At 48.1% G+C, this 16,134-nt stretch overlaps 1 protein-coding gene across 1 annotated transcript; it reads left to right on the top strand.

Annotated features, from left to right (window-relative positions):
* Positions 1 to 8,648: 8,648 nt before the first annotated feature.
* LOC148837259 (globoside alpha-1,3-N-acetylgalactosaminyltransferase 1-like) lies at positions 8,649 to 14,542 on the top strand. The gene is made up of 3 exons (XM_088911643.1): positions 8,649 to 8,711; positions 11,032 to 11,094; positions 13,356 to 14,542. Exons 1-3 carry the CDS (start codon positions 8,678 to 8,680, stop codon positions 14,270 to 14,272), a joined length of 1,014 nt encoding a protein of 337 aa, XP_088767769.1. The 5' UTR covers positions 8,649 to 8,677; the 3' UTR covers positions 14,273 to 14,542.
* The last annotated feature ends 1,592 nt before the right edge of the window (positions 14,543 to 16,134 follow it).

Genomic DNA, 16,134 nt, shown 5'->3' on the forward strand with positions numbered 1-16,134 from the left:
CTGCTGGGAGAGAGCAGGGGTGCAGGCCACTCCAGGCTCCGGACTCCAGGCACTGTTCTGTGCTTCGGGCACAGGGGCTTTGCAAGCAGAAGAACTGGGAGTGTCCAGTATTTGTAAGGAGTTTTGACTTGGATGTAGTCACTGATGATACTGTATTCCCCAGCAGCTGTGTTTCTACTGCTGTGCCCTCACACTTTCACAGCAGGCGAGCAAACAGTAAAGATTGTGATCGGTGTGGCTGGTGAGTTAGTGTTTCCTGATCACCTCCTTCAGAAACCCTCTCGTGTGCCCCTACTCTTTCTGCGCCTCGCCCTCCAGACCAGTTGCACATGAGAGGAGGCCCAGCCAGCCCCTGACACCCTGCACAGTCTGGACAAGACGAGTTCCTTTCCTGCGTGGCCCACCTGCACTTCCTTTAGGAAGATCAGAGACTTGCGATGTGAGAATTAGACATGGGGTGTCAGATGGACCAGTCTGATGTGTCGGTCCTGCTCTGGTGTGGTCACTCGAGGGCGACCGGATCTTGGACAGTCATCTGTCCTGCCAGTCTGCTGAAACCTCCTCTGCACTCAGGACACAGTGGAGCGGCTTACTCCATAGTGTCTGGCAACGCTGGCACATAACATGCCTGCCTGCAGCATGCCAATGGCCCTCTCCCTTGCTTCTGGTGACATTTGACATTATTCATTGCTAAACAGTAATGAATAAACATCTCAACAGTAGGTTGGACACTAAGACCATATTCCAGGTTTCCAGCTGGGAAACTGCCTTTATCCCTGTTTTTGATCTCGAATCCATTAAAGCACATCTTTGAGAGCAGTTAGTAAAAGCAGGCTCTTAGATTGTGAGCCAGGAATCGAATACTGTTAAGCTAAATTGTTGTTAATACTTAGTGATAATAATTAACAGTAAAAAAATGACTGATGTATTCTTCATTTTATATATTATGGAATGCACAGAAAACTGACTAAGTGTGGCCTTTTTCTTGCAGTGACCTAAGCTTTGAAATAAGGCCTTTATAAAGGTATTGTTCCACCTGGACATCGTCTGGTAAAAGTGCACCTAACGAGCTTTTGTGTGATTGGCAAGTTGCAGTGCCTCACTGCACGAGCTGTACTGCTGGTCAGAGGGCTTAAAACAAATTGACAACTTTTTGTGAAAGTGCATAAACTATAACTATAGTATTCTCATTCCAGAGAATGTTGCATTTCTTTTTTCCATCAGTATATTATCAAGCACCATGCACTGAATTCCAAGTCTGCAAAATACAAAAAGCATAAATTAGCTTCTCTCTGCAACTCTGCACTGGGAGAAATGTTTTTGGATATGTTCAATGATACAAACACAAAGAAAAGAAAACACACAGCACAATTGTGAGCATCAGCTTCAAATGTGAGACTCTGTAATTTGGTGAGACACCAACCAAAAGCTAACACATTTTCAGATTTGATAAGGAGGGCCAATCAGCACAGCATCCGATTTTAATGGAGTTTTTAATGAAAGTTCGGGAGGAATGAAGGCAGCCGCGCTCATTCGACACAGCTGCTGCAATTCTCACTAATCCTGACGTAAGCAACCGGTCTCCATAAATATCAAACGTCACCCTCTCCTCTTCCTCGTTCGTTTTCTGCATCCCTCCTCCACCCCCTCTCCACCTTTGCAGCTACCCCATTGGTCGCATGGGGGTCCTATCCTCCCCGTCCAACGGCCGGGAGGTTGGCCCTCAGCCAAGCGGGTTACGCCAAATCTCCACATCACAATAAACGATTCTAATTTCTCCCTAGCTTTCGGCTGCTGTCATTCCTCGTGAAACCTCATCAGTGTGACAAGGCAGATAATGGTTGATTAATGTCAGGTTTATATGAACATAAATGCAGAGTCAGCACCATAGCGATGAAAGCTGATGCCATACTCTTGAAAAACCTGACCCAATGGTAGCAGATAAATACTAAAAAGAATGGGACCGAGTAGGGAGCTGTGAGGGACACCACTCCAGTCCCTTGCGCCTGGTGTTAAACACAGTACAGACTGAGAGATTATATGGGTTCGTTTTCCTTCCTCACAGACTGGAGAGCCTTGAGCTGCAGAAGGATCAAAGAATGCTGCAAAATATCATGACATTGCACTCTTTCATGTAGCTGTTTCGATGACATTTTGGAAATAAAGTTTTAATTGAACACAGTTTGGTTCTGTCTTAACTGTGGTCAGGTCGTTGTAAGTGGCTTATTCCCATCACCTACTGTGTGCATGTTCAGTGCTGTCACCTTGTTAATTAATGGCACAGTGCTGGAGTTCTGGTCCTAAAGGAAGAATGTGGGGTGACCTTTGGTCCTGGATTGGTGTTGCACCTCATGTGCAGAATATCATAAGGCCTACCAACAGACCTTTCAGGCCCCCTTTTGTCACTCAATAGAGAAGCAGTTTCGCATCTGGAAGGAGAGATGATATTGTGATGTTCTTAATAAAATACAGGCTGCACTCTTCCAGAAAGCTCGTTTAGATATTCAGGTGATTATATAATGACTTTTTGTTTCCATCTGAACAATTTTGTCAAGCTGCATTCAACCCTGTCTGTATCTTTAGCTGAAAAGCTGATTCATGTATTTGTTTTTTAAAGGATTATTTACAGTAGTGCCCTACTTGCAACAGTCTGTAAAACTACATTAACTACAACCTTATGTTCTGAATTGTGCAGGAGAATCCTGACTAGGTCACACACAAAGAGATCACACCACTCCTGTCTTGGAGTCCTTGCACTGGCTTCCAGTTGATTTTGAATCCTTCTGCTTACAGTAAGTCCCAGGCTGTGCCTAGCTTGGCTTTGCTGTGTCTAGCTGACATGTGACCTGGTTCTTTGTGTGACTGTGACCTTCTCTGGGCGTTGCCTCTGTATGACCTGATGTTGCAGTACCCAAGAGCTCTAGATCACTGATCCAGCAAAATCTGGGACTCGACCACACTGGGTGCTTTTGAACCTAGTTTGACAAGTTCGTTTTTTCGGAGAAAAAGATGCAAGATGGTTGCTTTTAAACACGCTTGTGAGGGAGTCTGCATCCCTGCTTGCACTGGGCTGTTGAGGTTTCCCTGAGAGGCTTCCGTAGGAAGCAACTGTTTTGGTTCCTCTGAGAAACAGGGGGAGTGTATCTGTAATTGAGTACAGCTGCAGGCCCCAGTGCTATAGCAGAGTCAAACTTCAGTGACTTCCTGGGTAAGTCCTGTCTCATTTCTAGATGGGGAAGAAGTTTATTAAAGTGTAGTTAGGACTCTGAAAAGGAGTTTCTGTTTTGGTTGTTTTAATTAGTACTAAAATGATTTGTGGGCCTATTGCAGATTAAGCCATTGCTATATATAGATCTGTCCTGGAAATAGATGAGACTATCTAAAATGTTTTATATCTCACCCCACCTACAGGGAATATTGGACTCTCTGTTGAGGCTGGATAATGTCTTTTGCAGAGCAAATATTGCAGGTATGCAATCACCATCTATGTCCCTGCTGAACTATTGAGGGTTGATACAGTTATTGAAATATGAATCACTTTCAGGATTTTCTGCATTTTCTCATTCATCTTCAGATTCTTTCCTGGTTGGTGTTGCAGGTTGTGTTAACTGTCCAGTTCCGTTTGTCTGTGACGGTGTCTGTAACCAATGTATCTTTAGTTCCAGGCTAACTCACTGACTCCTGGCGGCAGTCTCTGGAGCTGACGGACATCATGAAATATGGATCGCAGTCCCCCGAACTACCACCAGGTGGAGTACAAACACTTATTACGGGTCTACGGCGAGATCATGGATTTTCTCCAGCAGTTTCATTTTGTGACTTGGTATCGGTGGAGCTTCAGGAATAAATACTAACACCACTCCACCCCCATCTGAAATTAATCAGTTCCCTTGAAATCTTAACCACTGCACTGAAACGATGCTCAAGCTTTACAGGTAATGGGGATCCCCTCCACCCCCACCAGTGTGCAGTCTCACCTGGATGATGCACCAGTATGCTCCCCACACACCAGCTCTCAGTGGGGAGCAGAGCAGAGTGATGAACCCAGTCCAGAGATGGGGATTAGTAGGAGGCCATGATTGGTAAAGGCCAGGGGGAAATTTGGTCAGGACACCGGGGTAACACCCCTACTCTTTTCGAGAAATGCCCTGGGATTTTTAATGACCACAGAGAGTCAGGACCTCGGTTTTACATCTCATCCAAATGACGGCATCTTTTTACAGTATAGTGTCCCCGTCACTATACTGGGGCATTAGGACCCACACAGACCGCAGGGTGAGTGCCCCCTGCTGGCCCCACTAACACCTCTTCCAGCAGCAGCCTCAGCTTTCCCAGGAGTCTCCCATCCAGGTACTGGCCAGGCTCCCAGCTTCTGGGCTCCAGTGGGCTTCCGGTTGTGCATTGCAGGGTGATATGGTTGCTGGCAAAAACTCTTGAGAGACTGTCAAAAATTGCTTTCACTGATTGTACTTTAAGCTGGTGGAAGGAGGTATTGGGAAAAGTTTTCAACTAGCAATAATTACTAGATTAAAGTAAAAAAAATAAACAAGAGCTGGTAATGAACTTTTAAATCTGATATACTTAACAATGTGGCAATACTGTCTACTGTGACAGTGAGGAAAGTGAAATCTTTAATTTGTCTCATATCAGAGCGGCAACAACCCTCTGTACGGAGTTTGCATGTTCCTCCATAAATACATGGGTTTCCTCAAGGTGCTCAGGTTTCCCTGCATCTCTCAGTAACATGCTGTCTGGGTTAACTGGTGTCTCTAAATTGACCTTATGTCTGAGACAGTAGGCGTTTGTGTCATCTTGATCAGTTCCTGTCTATATTCCAACTGGAGACGGACCTATAGTGAAGCATGAGTGAGATGTATTCAGGAAACATTACTGGATTTTGCTTAGGTTTTGGATCACCTCCCAGTGAGTTGCTTCTGTTTGGCTCCAGCTTGTGCCCTGACTGTGTTGGTGTGATGCGATTTTATTCCTGTGAATCTGAAAGCGGATTGCTTTTACACTTTACATCCTCTGCCTCATTGCATCCTGACTGTGCAAAAGCCCCATTCTACACAGAAGGCATTGCACCTAATGACTGATCTTATTCTGAAAACAACCACATAAACCCCTTCAAACTCCAGTCTGTTCACAGAGCCCCCGTCTGTCAACGATGACAACGAGAAAGTTCCAGAGCTGATGTTCTGGTTCTCGTCGGAGGAGGGTTTGGTTATCGCCTTACAGATAGCTCTCGGCCAGGCACAGCTGCTCCAGGATTAACTATCGGCCTCTCCTGAGTGCACAAGGTGGCGGCTGCTGAGTCATGTTTTGCTGAGTCAGTGCTGGAGGGCTCTTCGGTGCTGAGTCGTCCTGAGCAGTTTCTTCTGATTCCTGCACTGGTCACACCTTCCTCAGAGGAGCAGCGGCCAGACCCTGGGTCTTCCACTATTCCTCCATCTGACAGACATGTCCAACAGCATTTTAACAATGAATAAACAGTCTCCAAAGTATCAAAAGCTATTTTACTTGTACAAGACATCTCTGCAGCATAATTACGGAACACCTCATAGATCTTTAAACTCAGGGAAGAGTCCAGCACAGCAGGTTACATCATTCCTGATGCTGCACTGGGACTGGGACTCTCCATGAGGAATTCTCACAAGGTTCCCTAGCTGGAAGCTCCTGAAGTTCTGAGCCCAAACTGCCCACATCGGATCCTGTAAATGAGGAATCAGCCTCTCCTCCAGTTTGCCAACGGATGGACCAGGTTCAATAGAGGGCTGTTTTTATTGTTAGGGAAGGGGCTGTGTGCTCCTGGCTGTCAGTAAGGAAGTGAAATTGTTAAACAAGAGGTGGAAGAGGCTCTAGTGATGTTCCTAGCATGCTTTCAAAAAACGCAGGGTAACACCGATGTTTTATGTCCTCATACATGGTTTTTGTTGTGCACAGGGAACAGCTCAGTCACAGTTTCGCATACTGTATCTTAACAGCAGACATGCCCGCACACACTGCAAGTAGTCTGACTTGCTCTACAAACGGACCTGAGACTCTGTTCGTAGTACAGCAGGGAAACTGAAGTCCGTGATGGAGAGTAACTGGGCCAAGAGGCAACATGTGAAGGTCCCAGTACAGACCCTGGGGAACACCCTGAGTAAGTGGGTTGACATCAGAATCGGCTTCAAATCAGGAGTCAAACAAACAGTTCCCTACGTGACCTGATAGGATAAAACACAAAACTAAACTTCAAATAAATGAATATTCTTGGATCTGCTGAAAGTCCATGTCAGCTCTCAGTTCCTTCATTTCAGCTGACCGCTCTCTGCCCGGACACAGGCCTGACACAGGCGCGGGTGCACCTGGCTCAACAGTCAGTTTGCACAGCAGCCAGAGCTCGGCTGGGGGCATTCCAGGCAGGAGCTGCAGCTGCACAAGCCTGTGTCTCCCGGGAGGTGGGACCAAGGTGTGGAATTTTGTGGAATTCCTCTCTGTTTGCCCCACACGTCCCACATACCAGTTCACTCTCAACCCCTCCGCAGCGCGGGGAGCTGTTTGCCCTCGCAGACAGCCAGGCAGCGTCAGCTGAGAAAGCAGCCCCTGGCTCCCTCTCCGTGATGTTCGCCGGGACAGCGCGGCTCGCCTCCGCTCAGATCCCCCTGGGAAGTGATTCGTTGTCACTGAGTTTGCATATCTCAGTGCAGGCGGGACCACACTCGACTGTTTAACTGACGTTGTAAGATAAGACTCCCAGAGCGCAACAGCACTGCAGCATCTACATCCAGTGTGCGTCCGTGGCCTGAGTCAGGAGAGCCACTGTGCTTGACCTGCAGGGTGTCAGCAGCAGAAGATGAATCAATTTACTCCGGTCTCTCACAGCACCTCAGCCTGTTCCAAAAATACCCGTCCTTGAACTTTTTTTAGGAAAAGATAAATACTGAATGGCCTCTGATTTCTGAATTGCTCTCTGTCTGGTCAAAGAAACAGCACTGTAGTTAGGGAGAAATGTCTCTGTCCTTCAGTCCTTCACACTGGTCCCAAATGACCCTGCAGTCCTCCAGCTCCTGCACTATCATGCGGAAACAAGGGAGCCTGTGTTGTTGCTGCTGTCCTGAACCCTCATTCTGGTGCTGCAACAGTCCCTCCCGTACTGCCATGATGATATCTTTACCTCTCTCGCGCTGTGACCTGACTGTGTCAATGGATTTCTTTGTAGAGAGACAGTATTAACTTTCACAGGGGAAATTTGTCAGTGATTCAAAAGCTCAGGATCCACTTTGCAGTCAGAGACTCATACATCCCTGGTGATAATATTCCTCACCAGCACTTCTGTGAGTTATCAGCACATGCGTACTGTAATCTCTCCACTGCCACAAAGCCTCTTCCTGTTCAGGGTCTGCTGTCCTACAGTCAGATCCCAGAGGCACAGGAAGCAGTACTACATCCTGAAAGGGATGCCAGACAATTTAGAGACATCTATTTACTTAGTGTCCACTGGGACACCTGGAAACAACCCTCTTAGATACGGAGAGTGCGTGCAAACTCCACACACAAGGCCTCTGGTCAGGAATCAAGCCCAGGACCCAAGAGCTGTGACATGGCAGCACTAACTGCAATGCTACTGTGTAACATGTATCTCATTTACAGCACCGTGGACAGGGAGCTGGTTGATACAGCCTTCAAGTGGTCGAGGACACTGAGTGAGTGAGTTTGATTAAAAAATAATGTGTTTTAATAGGCACAAGCGGAGGTTAAAAAGAAAGTAGAAAAATCATGATTCTCTGGCTCTGGGGCTTCTTCATGTGTGCTCACTAAATGCGACTTATTTAATCAATGATCATGTTTCAACGTTATTTTCCTGGAGAACAAAACTCAGACAGGGATGCCAGGTCCCCACCGTCAGTACAAAGACAAAGTCTGGGACAAAGAAAGACCTCAAAACATAAATAAAGAGTCCTGCACGTCTACCATCCCCTCCCTCAACAGACTGTGGAACTGTTCTCTTCGCCTGCCGCTCCGAAAAGATCCTCCTGTGTTCCCGTTCCTCCGTACAGCAGCTTCGTCAGACATCAGACTAACTCCCTTCTCCTGCTGCTTCAGCGCCCTCCTCATCCATGCTGGCGATTTTGAGAGTGTTCCTTCCTAGCACAGGAATGACTCTGGAGTTTTCTGGATCACAAGAATAACTCTGGAGTTTTCTGGAGCACAAGAATAACTGTGTAGTTTTCTAGAGCACAGGAATAACTCTGGAGTTTTCTGTAGCACAAGAATATCTGTGAAGTTTTCTAGCACAGGAATGACTCTGGGGTTTTCTGGAGCACAAGAATAACTGTGGAGTTTTCTAGAGCACAGGAATAACTGTGGAGTTTTAAGAACAGAGGTGCAGCAGCAGACGCCAAGCTGGTGGGGAGGTGTTTGTGCTTGTTGGAGCGAATTTCACACGGGAGGCAATTAGAAAAAGAAACTTTGATGGGCGTTGTGATGCCCTTTGGAGAGGAGCCTGGCTCTTTAAGACACGTGACGAGAGTGTTTTGGGGATTAACGTGCTCCCCCACTCTCAATTCGAAACATCTGGACTCCGCTGGGCGCCGTCCAGGACTTCAGCTCACATTCCTCCTCCCAGCTTTCTGAGCGCACACACTCCTGACCTGCTCCTGCAGAGGAACGGCCACAGCTCTCCTGGAGCACGATGGGCAGGCTTCTGAACAAGATGGGCCTCTCAGGTCAGTGGTGCCAGCTCACCTTCTTCCTGCCGCAGCCTGCGCTCTCTTCTCTCTGCAGCTCGGCCACCGGCCCCTCTTTCCAACACGCCCTTCTCTGCGCTTTTACCAGCCTCGTCCGCGCGGCAGCACCTGGACTCCGCTCTGCGCGAGTGCTTTCCTGCACACGGAGCCACTGAGGCGAGTGATTTTACAGGAGTGAGGTGAGATTTAAAGTAGGCCTCGGGGGCAGGAGCCAGCAGTCTGCTTCGAGAGCAGCCTGCCTGCGCACCACCCACCAGTGACGAAAAGCAGTACAAGTTTATAAGGCCGTGTGTGCCTCTTGCGCATTAGCTGCTGTTTCCCTTCACTTTCTCAGCTGACAGGATCTTTCTGGCATTTCTGCTCGTGTCCGTAGCAGCTGTTTTGTCAGAAAGCAGCTGACAGGAGCACAGGCCGAAGGTAAACAGTGGCAGGAGGGCTCGGAGCTGCAGGGAGAGCTCAGAGGCACACCGCCGGCCAGAAAGAGCCGAGCCCAGCCCAGCCCAGCCCTGCGCCTCGTCATATTCCTGCCTTGGCAGTCCGAGGGGTGTGTTTCCTCAAGGGTTAAAGCCCCAGTGCTTGTGCTGTGTGTTATTTGAGTGCTTTCCCGTTTGGAAGATGTGGCATATGTGCATCGTACAACTGCCAGACTGGAGTACCAACGTTATGCATTTCAGTCCAGAGCAGGAGGAGAGCCAGTGAAAGTCCACCTGAGCGGTGCCCCTGCCTATTCACAACACCACAGACGTCTCTTTCCTCCTTGTAGCTACAGGCCAGCAGCAGTGATGTGGGCCTTGTCCCCTAGTGAAGGCTGCTGTGGTCTGAGTTGGGGAGAGACCGCAACTGTGACTCTGAAATGGTAACTCGCTCTGGTGATTTCTTACAGGAATTAAAGGTTACGCAAACTTTCCCTAGGAAGTGCAGACTATCAAAGTTCCTACAAAGGTGCCCACCAAATGTAAATCATATTGTACTCATCAGTCATATTAATCTTAAAAAGATTAAAAGAAATGCAGTCAGACTGAGTGTACAATTTTGACTTTGCTGTGTAGTTTCCTTTGCTGGGGAGTATAAACAGGCTCATGTTTGTAAGCCTTCTCAGGTGTATCAGGCCTGTGTGTTTTTCACTCTGTGTTTTAGTAGCTTTGCTGCCACAGAGTGCGGAGGTACTGGGTTCGATTCCTAAGGGCCGTCTGTGTGGAGTTTGCATGTTCTCCCCGAGTTCACATGGGTTTCCTGCAGTGCTCCGGTTTCCTCCCATAGTCCAGAGACGTGCTGGGAGGGTAACTGGGAAAGGTGTCCCAGGTGTGAGTGTGTGTCTGTGTGTCCTGTGATGGACTGGCGTCCCATCCAGGGTGTACCCTGCCCCGCACCAGTTACTTGCTGGGATGGGCTCTGGCTCCCCCGCAGCCCTGAATTGGAAGTATTGGTAATGGTAAAATGGATGGATGTTGGTAGCCTTTGTATGGAGATAATGATGCTGCGAGCAGGAATTATCTGGAAGTGGTCTCTTGGCTCTGTGGACACAGCGAGTGCAGAAGACTGATATTGATACCAAGCGTGGAACAATACTGTGAGATAACTGGACACATCCCCTGGAGTTCCAGCTCCTTCTGCACTCATTGTAACGTTGCCTGTTAGAGACCTATAAGGGAATAGATCAGCGATATAATATTATATTCCTAAAGCATGATAAGAGTTATAAAAATATAAAGCAATAACTAAAATTATAACACAGATATGAAGAGTGCTGCTTGTCATGGTGAATGGACTGACATGTCTGTGACACATTTATCACCTTCAGTATTAAAAAGCTGGAAATTGACTCCTGCCTATAGCACAATATACAGTCATGTATAGTTCAGGTGGGTAGCTGCGTCAGCATGCGTAGGCTGCAAAGGAACAAGTAATAGGTTTATTCCATGCTGAAAAAAAACATGACACATGCTCACACCTGAAGAAGGCTCCACGGCCGAAACGTTGTGTTCTCTTTCTTCTTACAGTCATGTATTGTGTGTATATATTATATACTGTATATTGTGTAATGTGTGTGTCATGTGGCTTCTGTTACCTCACTGTGGGGAAGCTAAGGACATGAGACAGTTTCTTATAAAAGAAGAAAAGAATATTGTGGGGTGTACTCTTCACAGACTTCCGTGGGGGAAACACCTGACCCCATCATGTCTGAGGTTCTCTTCTTCACTCCTCAGTTTGATCTTTAGAGAGCAGCCGAGCCGCGGAGGGAGTTGAAGGCTGTCCAGGAGTTCCAGCCCTACTCATCGATGTCTTGGCTGTTTTGCAGGGCTGGAGAGACTCACCAGAAGACAGGCTGTCCTGCTCTGCTGTGGGCTTGCCGGGCTAATCTGTAAGTTCGACCCTGGGGGCTCCAGCACAGTCTTGTGCTGAGTTTACAGAAGCTGAAACTACCTTCGCTCCTCCAGTGATTCTCAGGAGCACTCACACTCAGATATCGTGAACCCCACTAAGCAGCAAGTATTCTTGTCTCATTCCGCCTGACAAGGATTGAGGCTGAGAATGATTAACTCAAACGTTTTGTTAAAGCAATGACGCTTTGTAGTATCTTCAGTGTGGCTAAAGTAGTAGATGCACTTCGTGTTAAACGTGCTGTGAAACTGACAGAACCAGCGGCTGTTATACATGGATTTATCACGCTTGACCAACCTGACAACAGTTTAATCAAAACTGCAATAACCAGCCAAAGAAATGATTAGACCAACTCTTTCTAAGGAGTATTTTCTTATTCCTGCTCTGTATTTGTTTTCTTTTTTCTATATCTATAAATATAACCCGAACAAAAACAGGAATGAAATGTCAAATGAAATCTATCACATAAAGAACTTTCAGAACCAGTGCTCAGTAGATTAATACAAAAGACCCCACTTTAAACATCCAGTACTTTTCCTGTGGCCTCGGCTGCTGTAGCACACCTGCTCTGCGCTGGGGCACGGAGCTGTGTTGTTTAGTCCGCTGGTCTCAGCCCGGTCCTGGGGGATCCCTGTGCTCTGCTTCCCGATGGGGCCCTTAATCGCTGGTGTGATTGGCGCCTAAGACTGATCTTCATGCTGGTTTGACCCTTTTCTGCCCTCCCTGGTTTCAGCAATACTCTAGTTCAAGTGCATTATCTCCAGCAACATTACCACACAAAACTGTATTCAGCCTCTCCTCACTGGCTAATTAAGAATTGTCTCGTTTACTTCTGCCGAACCGGCTCTTAACGGGTTATGAATTGACGGCGAACTGACACAGGTGGGAATGGGCCTGTATCAGACCCTCTAGTCCAGCTGGTGATACTGGAGCTCAGCTCACACACCTGTATGAGGGCAGACCTGACCAGCTTGTGAAACCAAACAGAAAACTGAAATCAACAACCCAGTGATTAAGAAATCGCCTGGAGCAGAAAGCAGCCGATGCAGGGACACTCCACACACAGCTACGGACACAGGAGAAACTGCAGCGCTGGTGTTAGTCAGCCACTTGAGACCGTGATGAGAGAAAGAGACTTGGATTTTATAAAGTCAAAATTGCATGTTAGACTGAAACAGCCCTGCGGGAGATTTTAGTATGAATCTGTACTCAAAGTTCAGCTTGTTGAATCTTTCTTTTTTTTATTTCAACTTCAAAACAGAACAATGGTTCTTGCCCTTTTGTTGTAAAGTGGCTGCAAGGAATAAACTAAATCTGTGGGAGGCTTGATGTGGACAGAACCACTTCACGGGGTCACTATCTGAGAAAATGTGATAAAATTATTTGCATCTCCAAGATCTGTTAATAGCAAAACGTAGACTTGAAAAAATGCTACACTTCAAATATACACAGTTAAGAATGATGTGTATTCAATGATTTTCAACGATTGCCTTAATTTTAGTGTGAAAAATCAAGCACCAACAAAAAATTGCCACTAAGCTTTTCATAAATATTTGCCAGTAGATTTCAAGAAAGGGGCTCTGATTATATTTATTCAATTGATGTGCAACGTGATTACATACAGTACTCTTGATAGAAAAAAGGGACAGAAGATGTTAGACACTGATGAGCAATACAAATAAATTAAATTGTTCAAATAAACAATAGGTTTTCACAGGGGGGCAGTAGTGCTATGAAAATGTAAAATATTGATTTTTCATTATAAAATAGATTTTGTTCGTCTCGTTTTTAGTAGCATTGGGTTTGAAATGACATTTTCATGTTGGACAGAAAGCTTTACGACCTTGGAATACAGCAAAAGAACAGTAACAAAAGGAGCTGTTTGGTAGTAAATGAGAGCACTACTATACTACTGCTTGATGAGAGTGTACCTGAAACAGGTCCCCTCGTAGTCTTCTCGGTTCAAGACAAGACTAAAAAGAATTAGTTCCTCCAGCCTGTCAGTGTAGTTCATTCCCAATTTTAACATAACATCCCATAAATTATGCTTTGACTGTAGGTCCTAACACTGTGTTTGCCTTATTATTTTGAGTAAATTAAAAAGGTTTTATGTACGGAAACAAAGTTCCCTGACCGTGCAAATACCCTTGGGTTTTTTCTTGCAAAATGTCAGGAACTGCGGACAGTGAGCTTTGAGCTCCCTCAGGGCAGTAACACGTCACCTGAATCTGCTGCTTTCAGACTTCCTCCAGCCACGCCTGTTCCAGAGAAGCGCCAGAGAGCCGCCCACAGTCAGCTACACACCTGACTCCGGAGAACAAGGGGCCGGGCCCGTTCTCAACCTCACCGCCTGGGGCGCCCCCGTTGTGTGGGGGGGCAGCCTGGAATCCCAGCGCAGGAGGCGAGAATTCGAGACCCAGGCCGTCCGCACAGGCCTGGTGGTGTTTGTCGTGGGGAAGTACTCCCACTACCTGCAGCGGTTCGTCACGTCGGCAGAGAGGTATTTCCTGGACGGGCACATGGTGACGTACTACATACTGACGGACAACCTGCGCGGGGTGCCCCCGCTGTCCCTGAGAGCCGGCAGGGAGCTCAAGGCCTTCTACATCGCGGAGCGACCGGACTGGGTCCACCTCTCCAAGACGAGGATGTCTCTCCTGGGAAGCGCCATCAAGGAGCTGATCCGGCGCGATGTGGATTACGTCTTCTGCGCTGACGTGGACCAGGAGTTTATCAACCCGGTGGGGGCTGAGATTTTAGGGGACCTAGTGGCCACCTTTCACCCTCAGTACTACAACAGACCCCTCTACACATTCCCCTACGAGAAGAGGGAGGACTCCAAGGCCTTTGTTGACGACTCGGAAGGCGATTACTACTACACCTCCGAGTTCTTCGGGGGCCTGCGCGCCGAGGTTTACCAGCTGGCCCTGGTCTGCTCCAGGTTCATCCTCCAGGACATGGAGAAGAGTTTCCATGCATTCCAGTTCGAGGAGAGCTACCTGAACCGCTACCTCATCAACAGCAGGCCCACCAGGGTCCTCTCCCCGGAGTACAGCTATTGGGATGCCCCAGGGACTCCAGACATCCCAGTGAAGAGGATCCTGTCTCTCCAGAGAGGCTGTCTCCGAGGCCCTGAGTCCAGGGAATCGTACTGCTGACTCCCGCCTGACTCCCGCCGCTGAAGACGTCGATACACACACCAGGAAGAGTGCGAACTCACCGGCTCAGCTCTTGAGTTGCTCCACAGCGGTCTGAGACAACCCCAGGACAAACTGGTCAGCATGAGGACAGGAGGAAGAGGGTGCATGTTTATTTGCAAAGAAAGATCAACAGCAGGCCAGTTCCCTCTGTAAGGTTGGCTTAGGGACAGTGCCAGGCTTATTTTTGACTTAACTGAATGCTTCCTCTAAAATAAATGTCGATCCAGCTTACTTTCTGCATGGCTGATGTCTACAAATGTACCAGACTCCTTCTCTTTCATAAAGTAGTGTTATCAATCCACCAATATGTTCTAAAAGCATTGACTTCAAAGGCTGTTCAAAATGCCAAAATGCACACTGTATCATACTCTAGAACTGGTTCAGCTAAGCTCAGCTAAGTGCTGCTTATGACCTTATCTGATAAGAAGCAGTCTAAAAGCATTGCTTTCCTCTACTCAGTTTGATGATTAACTTTTAAAAGAGCTAAAGAAAGATCTAAATGTATCTTAAATCCATCCATCCTTTATCAGAAAGCTCTTTATTCTTGGTAAGGATCATGGCAACCCAGAGATTGGGAAGTGCAGGTAGCAGGGAGCAGGGTGAGACTCAGTTCAGCCGCCCATCATGTTCCTCATGAGCTTGGAAGACAAGGTGTGACAGAGTTGAAAAGAGCATCTTTGATGGAAAACCATCGTAGGAAACAGATACCAATCACTCTGCAGTTCTGACCACCTGGTGATTGATCCAAAGGCAATGTCATCAGAGCAGTGTGTCAACCCTGGTGTCCTGGCTCAATCCTACTGTGCATTTATACAAACTGTCCCCACAAGAACTGCCACTAACCAGTAACTCACCTGATACAGCAGCTTCTCTCTCCATTCTGATCTGTGTGCAGTGGTGCTGCTGGTGCAGAATGGCTGCTGTGTTTCTCCCAGGTGGAGCTGCTGGTGTAGAATGGCCTCTGTGTTTCTCCCAGGTGGAGCTGCTGGTGCAGAATGATCCCTGTGTGTCTCCCAGGTGGGGCCGCTGGTGCAGAATGATCCCTGTGTGTCTCCCAGGTGGGGCTGCTGGTGCAGAATGATCCCTGTGTGTCTCCCAGGTGGGGCTGCTGGTGCAGAATGGCTGCTGTGTGTCTCCCAGGTGGGGCTGCTGGTGCAGAATGATCCCTGTGTGTCTCCCAGGTGGGGCTGCTGGTGCAGAATGGCTGCTGTGTGTCTCCCAGGTGGAGCTGCTGGTGCAGAATGATCCCTGTGTGTCTCCCAGGTGGGGCCGCTGGTGCAGAATGGCCCCTGTGTGTCTCCCAGGTGGGGCTGCTGGTGTAGAATGGCCTCTGTGTTTCTCCCAGGTGGGGCTGCTGGTGCAGAATGATCCCTGTGTGTCTCCCAGGTGGGGCTGCTGGTGCAGAATGATCCCTGTGTGTCTCCCAGGTGGGGCCGCTGGTGCAGAATGATCCCTGTGTGTCTCCCAGGTGGGGCTGCTGGTGCAGAATGATCCCTGTGTGTCTCCCAGGTGGGGCTGCTGGTGCAGAATGGCTGCTGTGTGTCTCCCAGGTGGGGCTGCTGGTGCAGAATGATCCCTGTGTGTCTCCCAGGTGGGGCTGCTGGTGCAGAATGGCTGCTGTGTGTCTCCCAGGTGGAGCTGCTGGTGCAGAATGATCCCTGTGTGTCTCCCAGGTGGGGCCGCTGGTGCAGAATGGCCCCTGTGTGTCTCCCAGGTGGGGCTGCTGGTGTAGAATGGCCTCTGTGTTTCTCCCAGGTGGGGCTGCTGGTGCAGAATGATCCCTGTGTGTCTCCCAGGTGGGGCTGCTGGTGCAGAATGGC

The sequence above is a fragment of the Atractosteus spatula genome, chromosome 3, assembly GCF_055471065.1.
Source record: "Atractosteus spatula isolate fAtrSpa1 chromosome 3, fAtrSpa1.hap1, whole genome shotgun sequence".
Classification (NCBI taxonomy): domain Eukaryota; kingdom Metazoa; phylum Chordata; class Actinopteri; order Semionotiformes; family Lepisosteidae; genus Atractosteus; species Atractosteus spatula.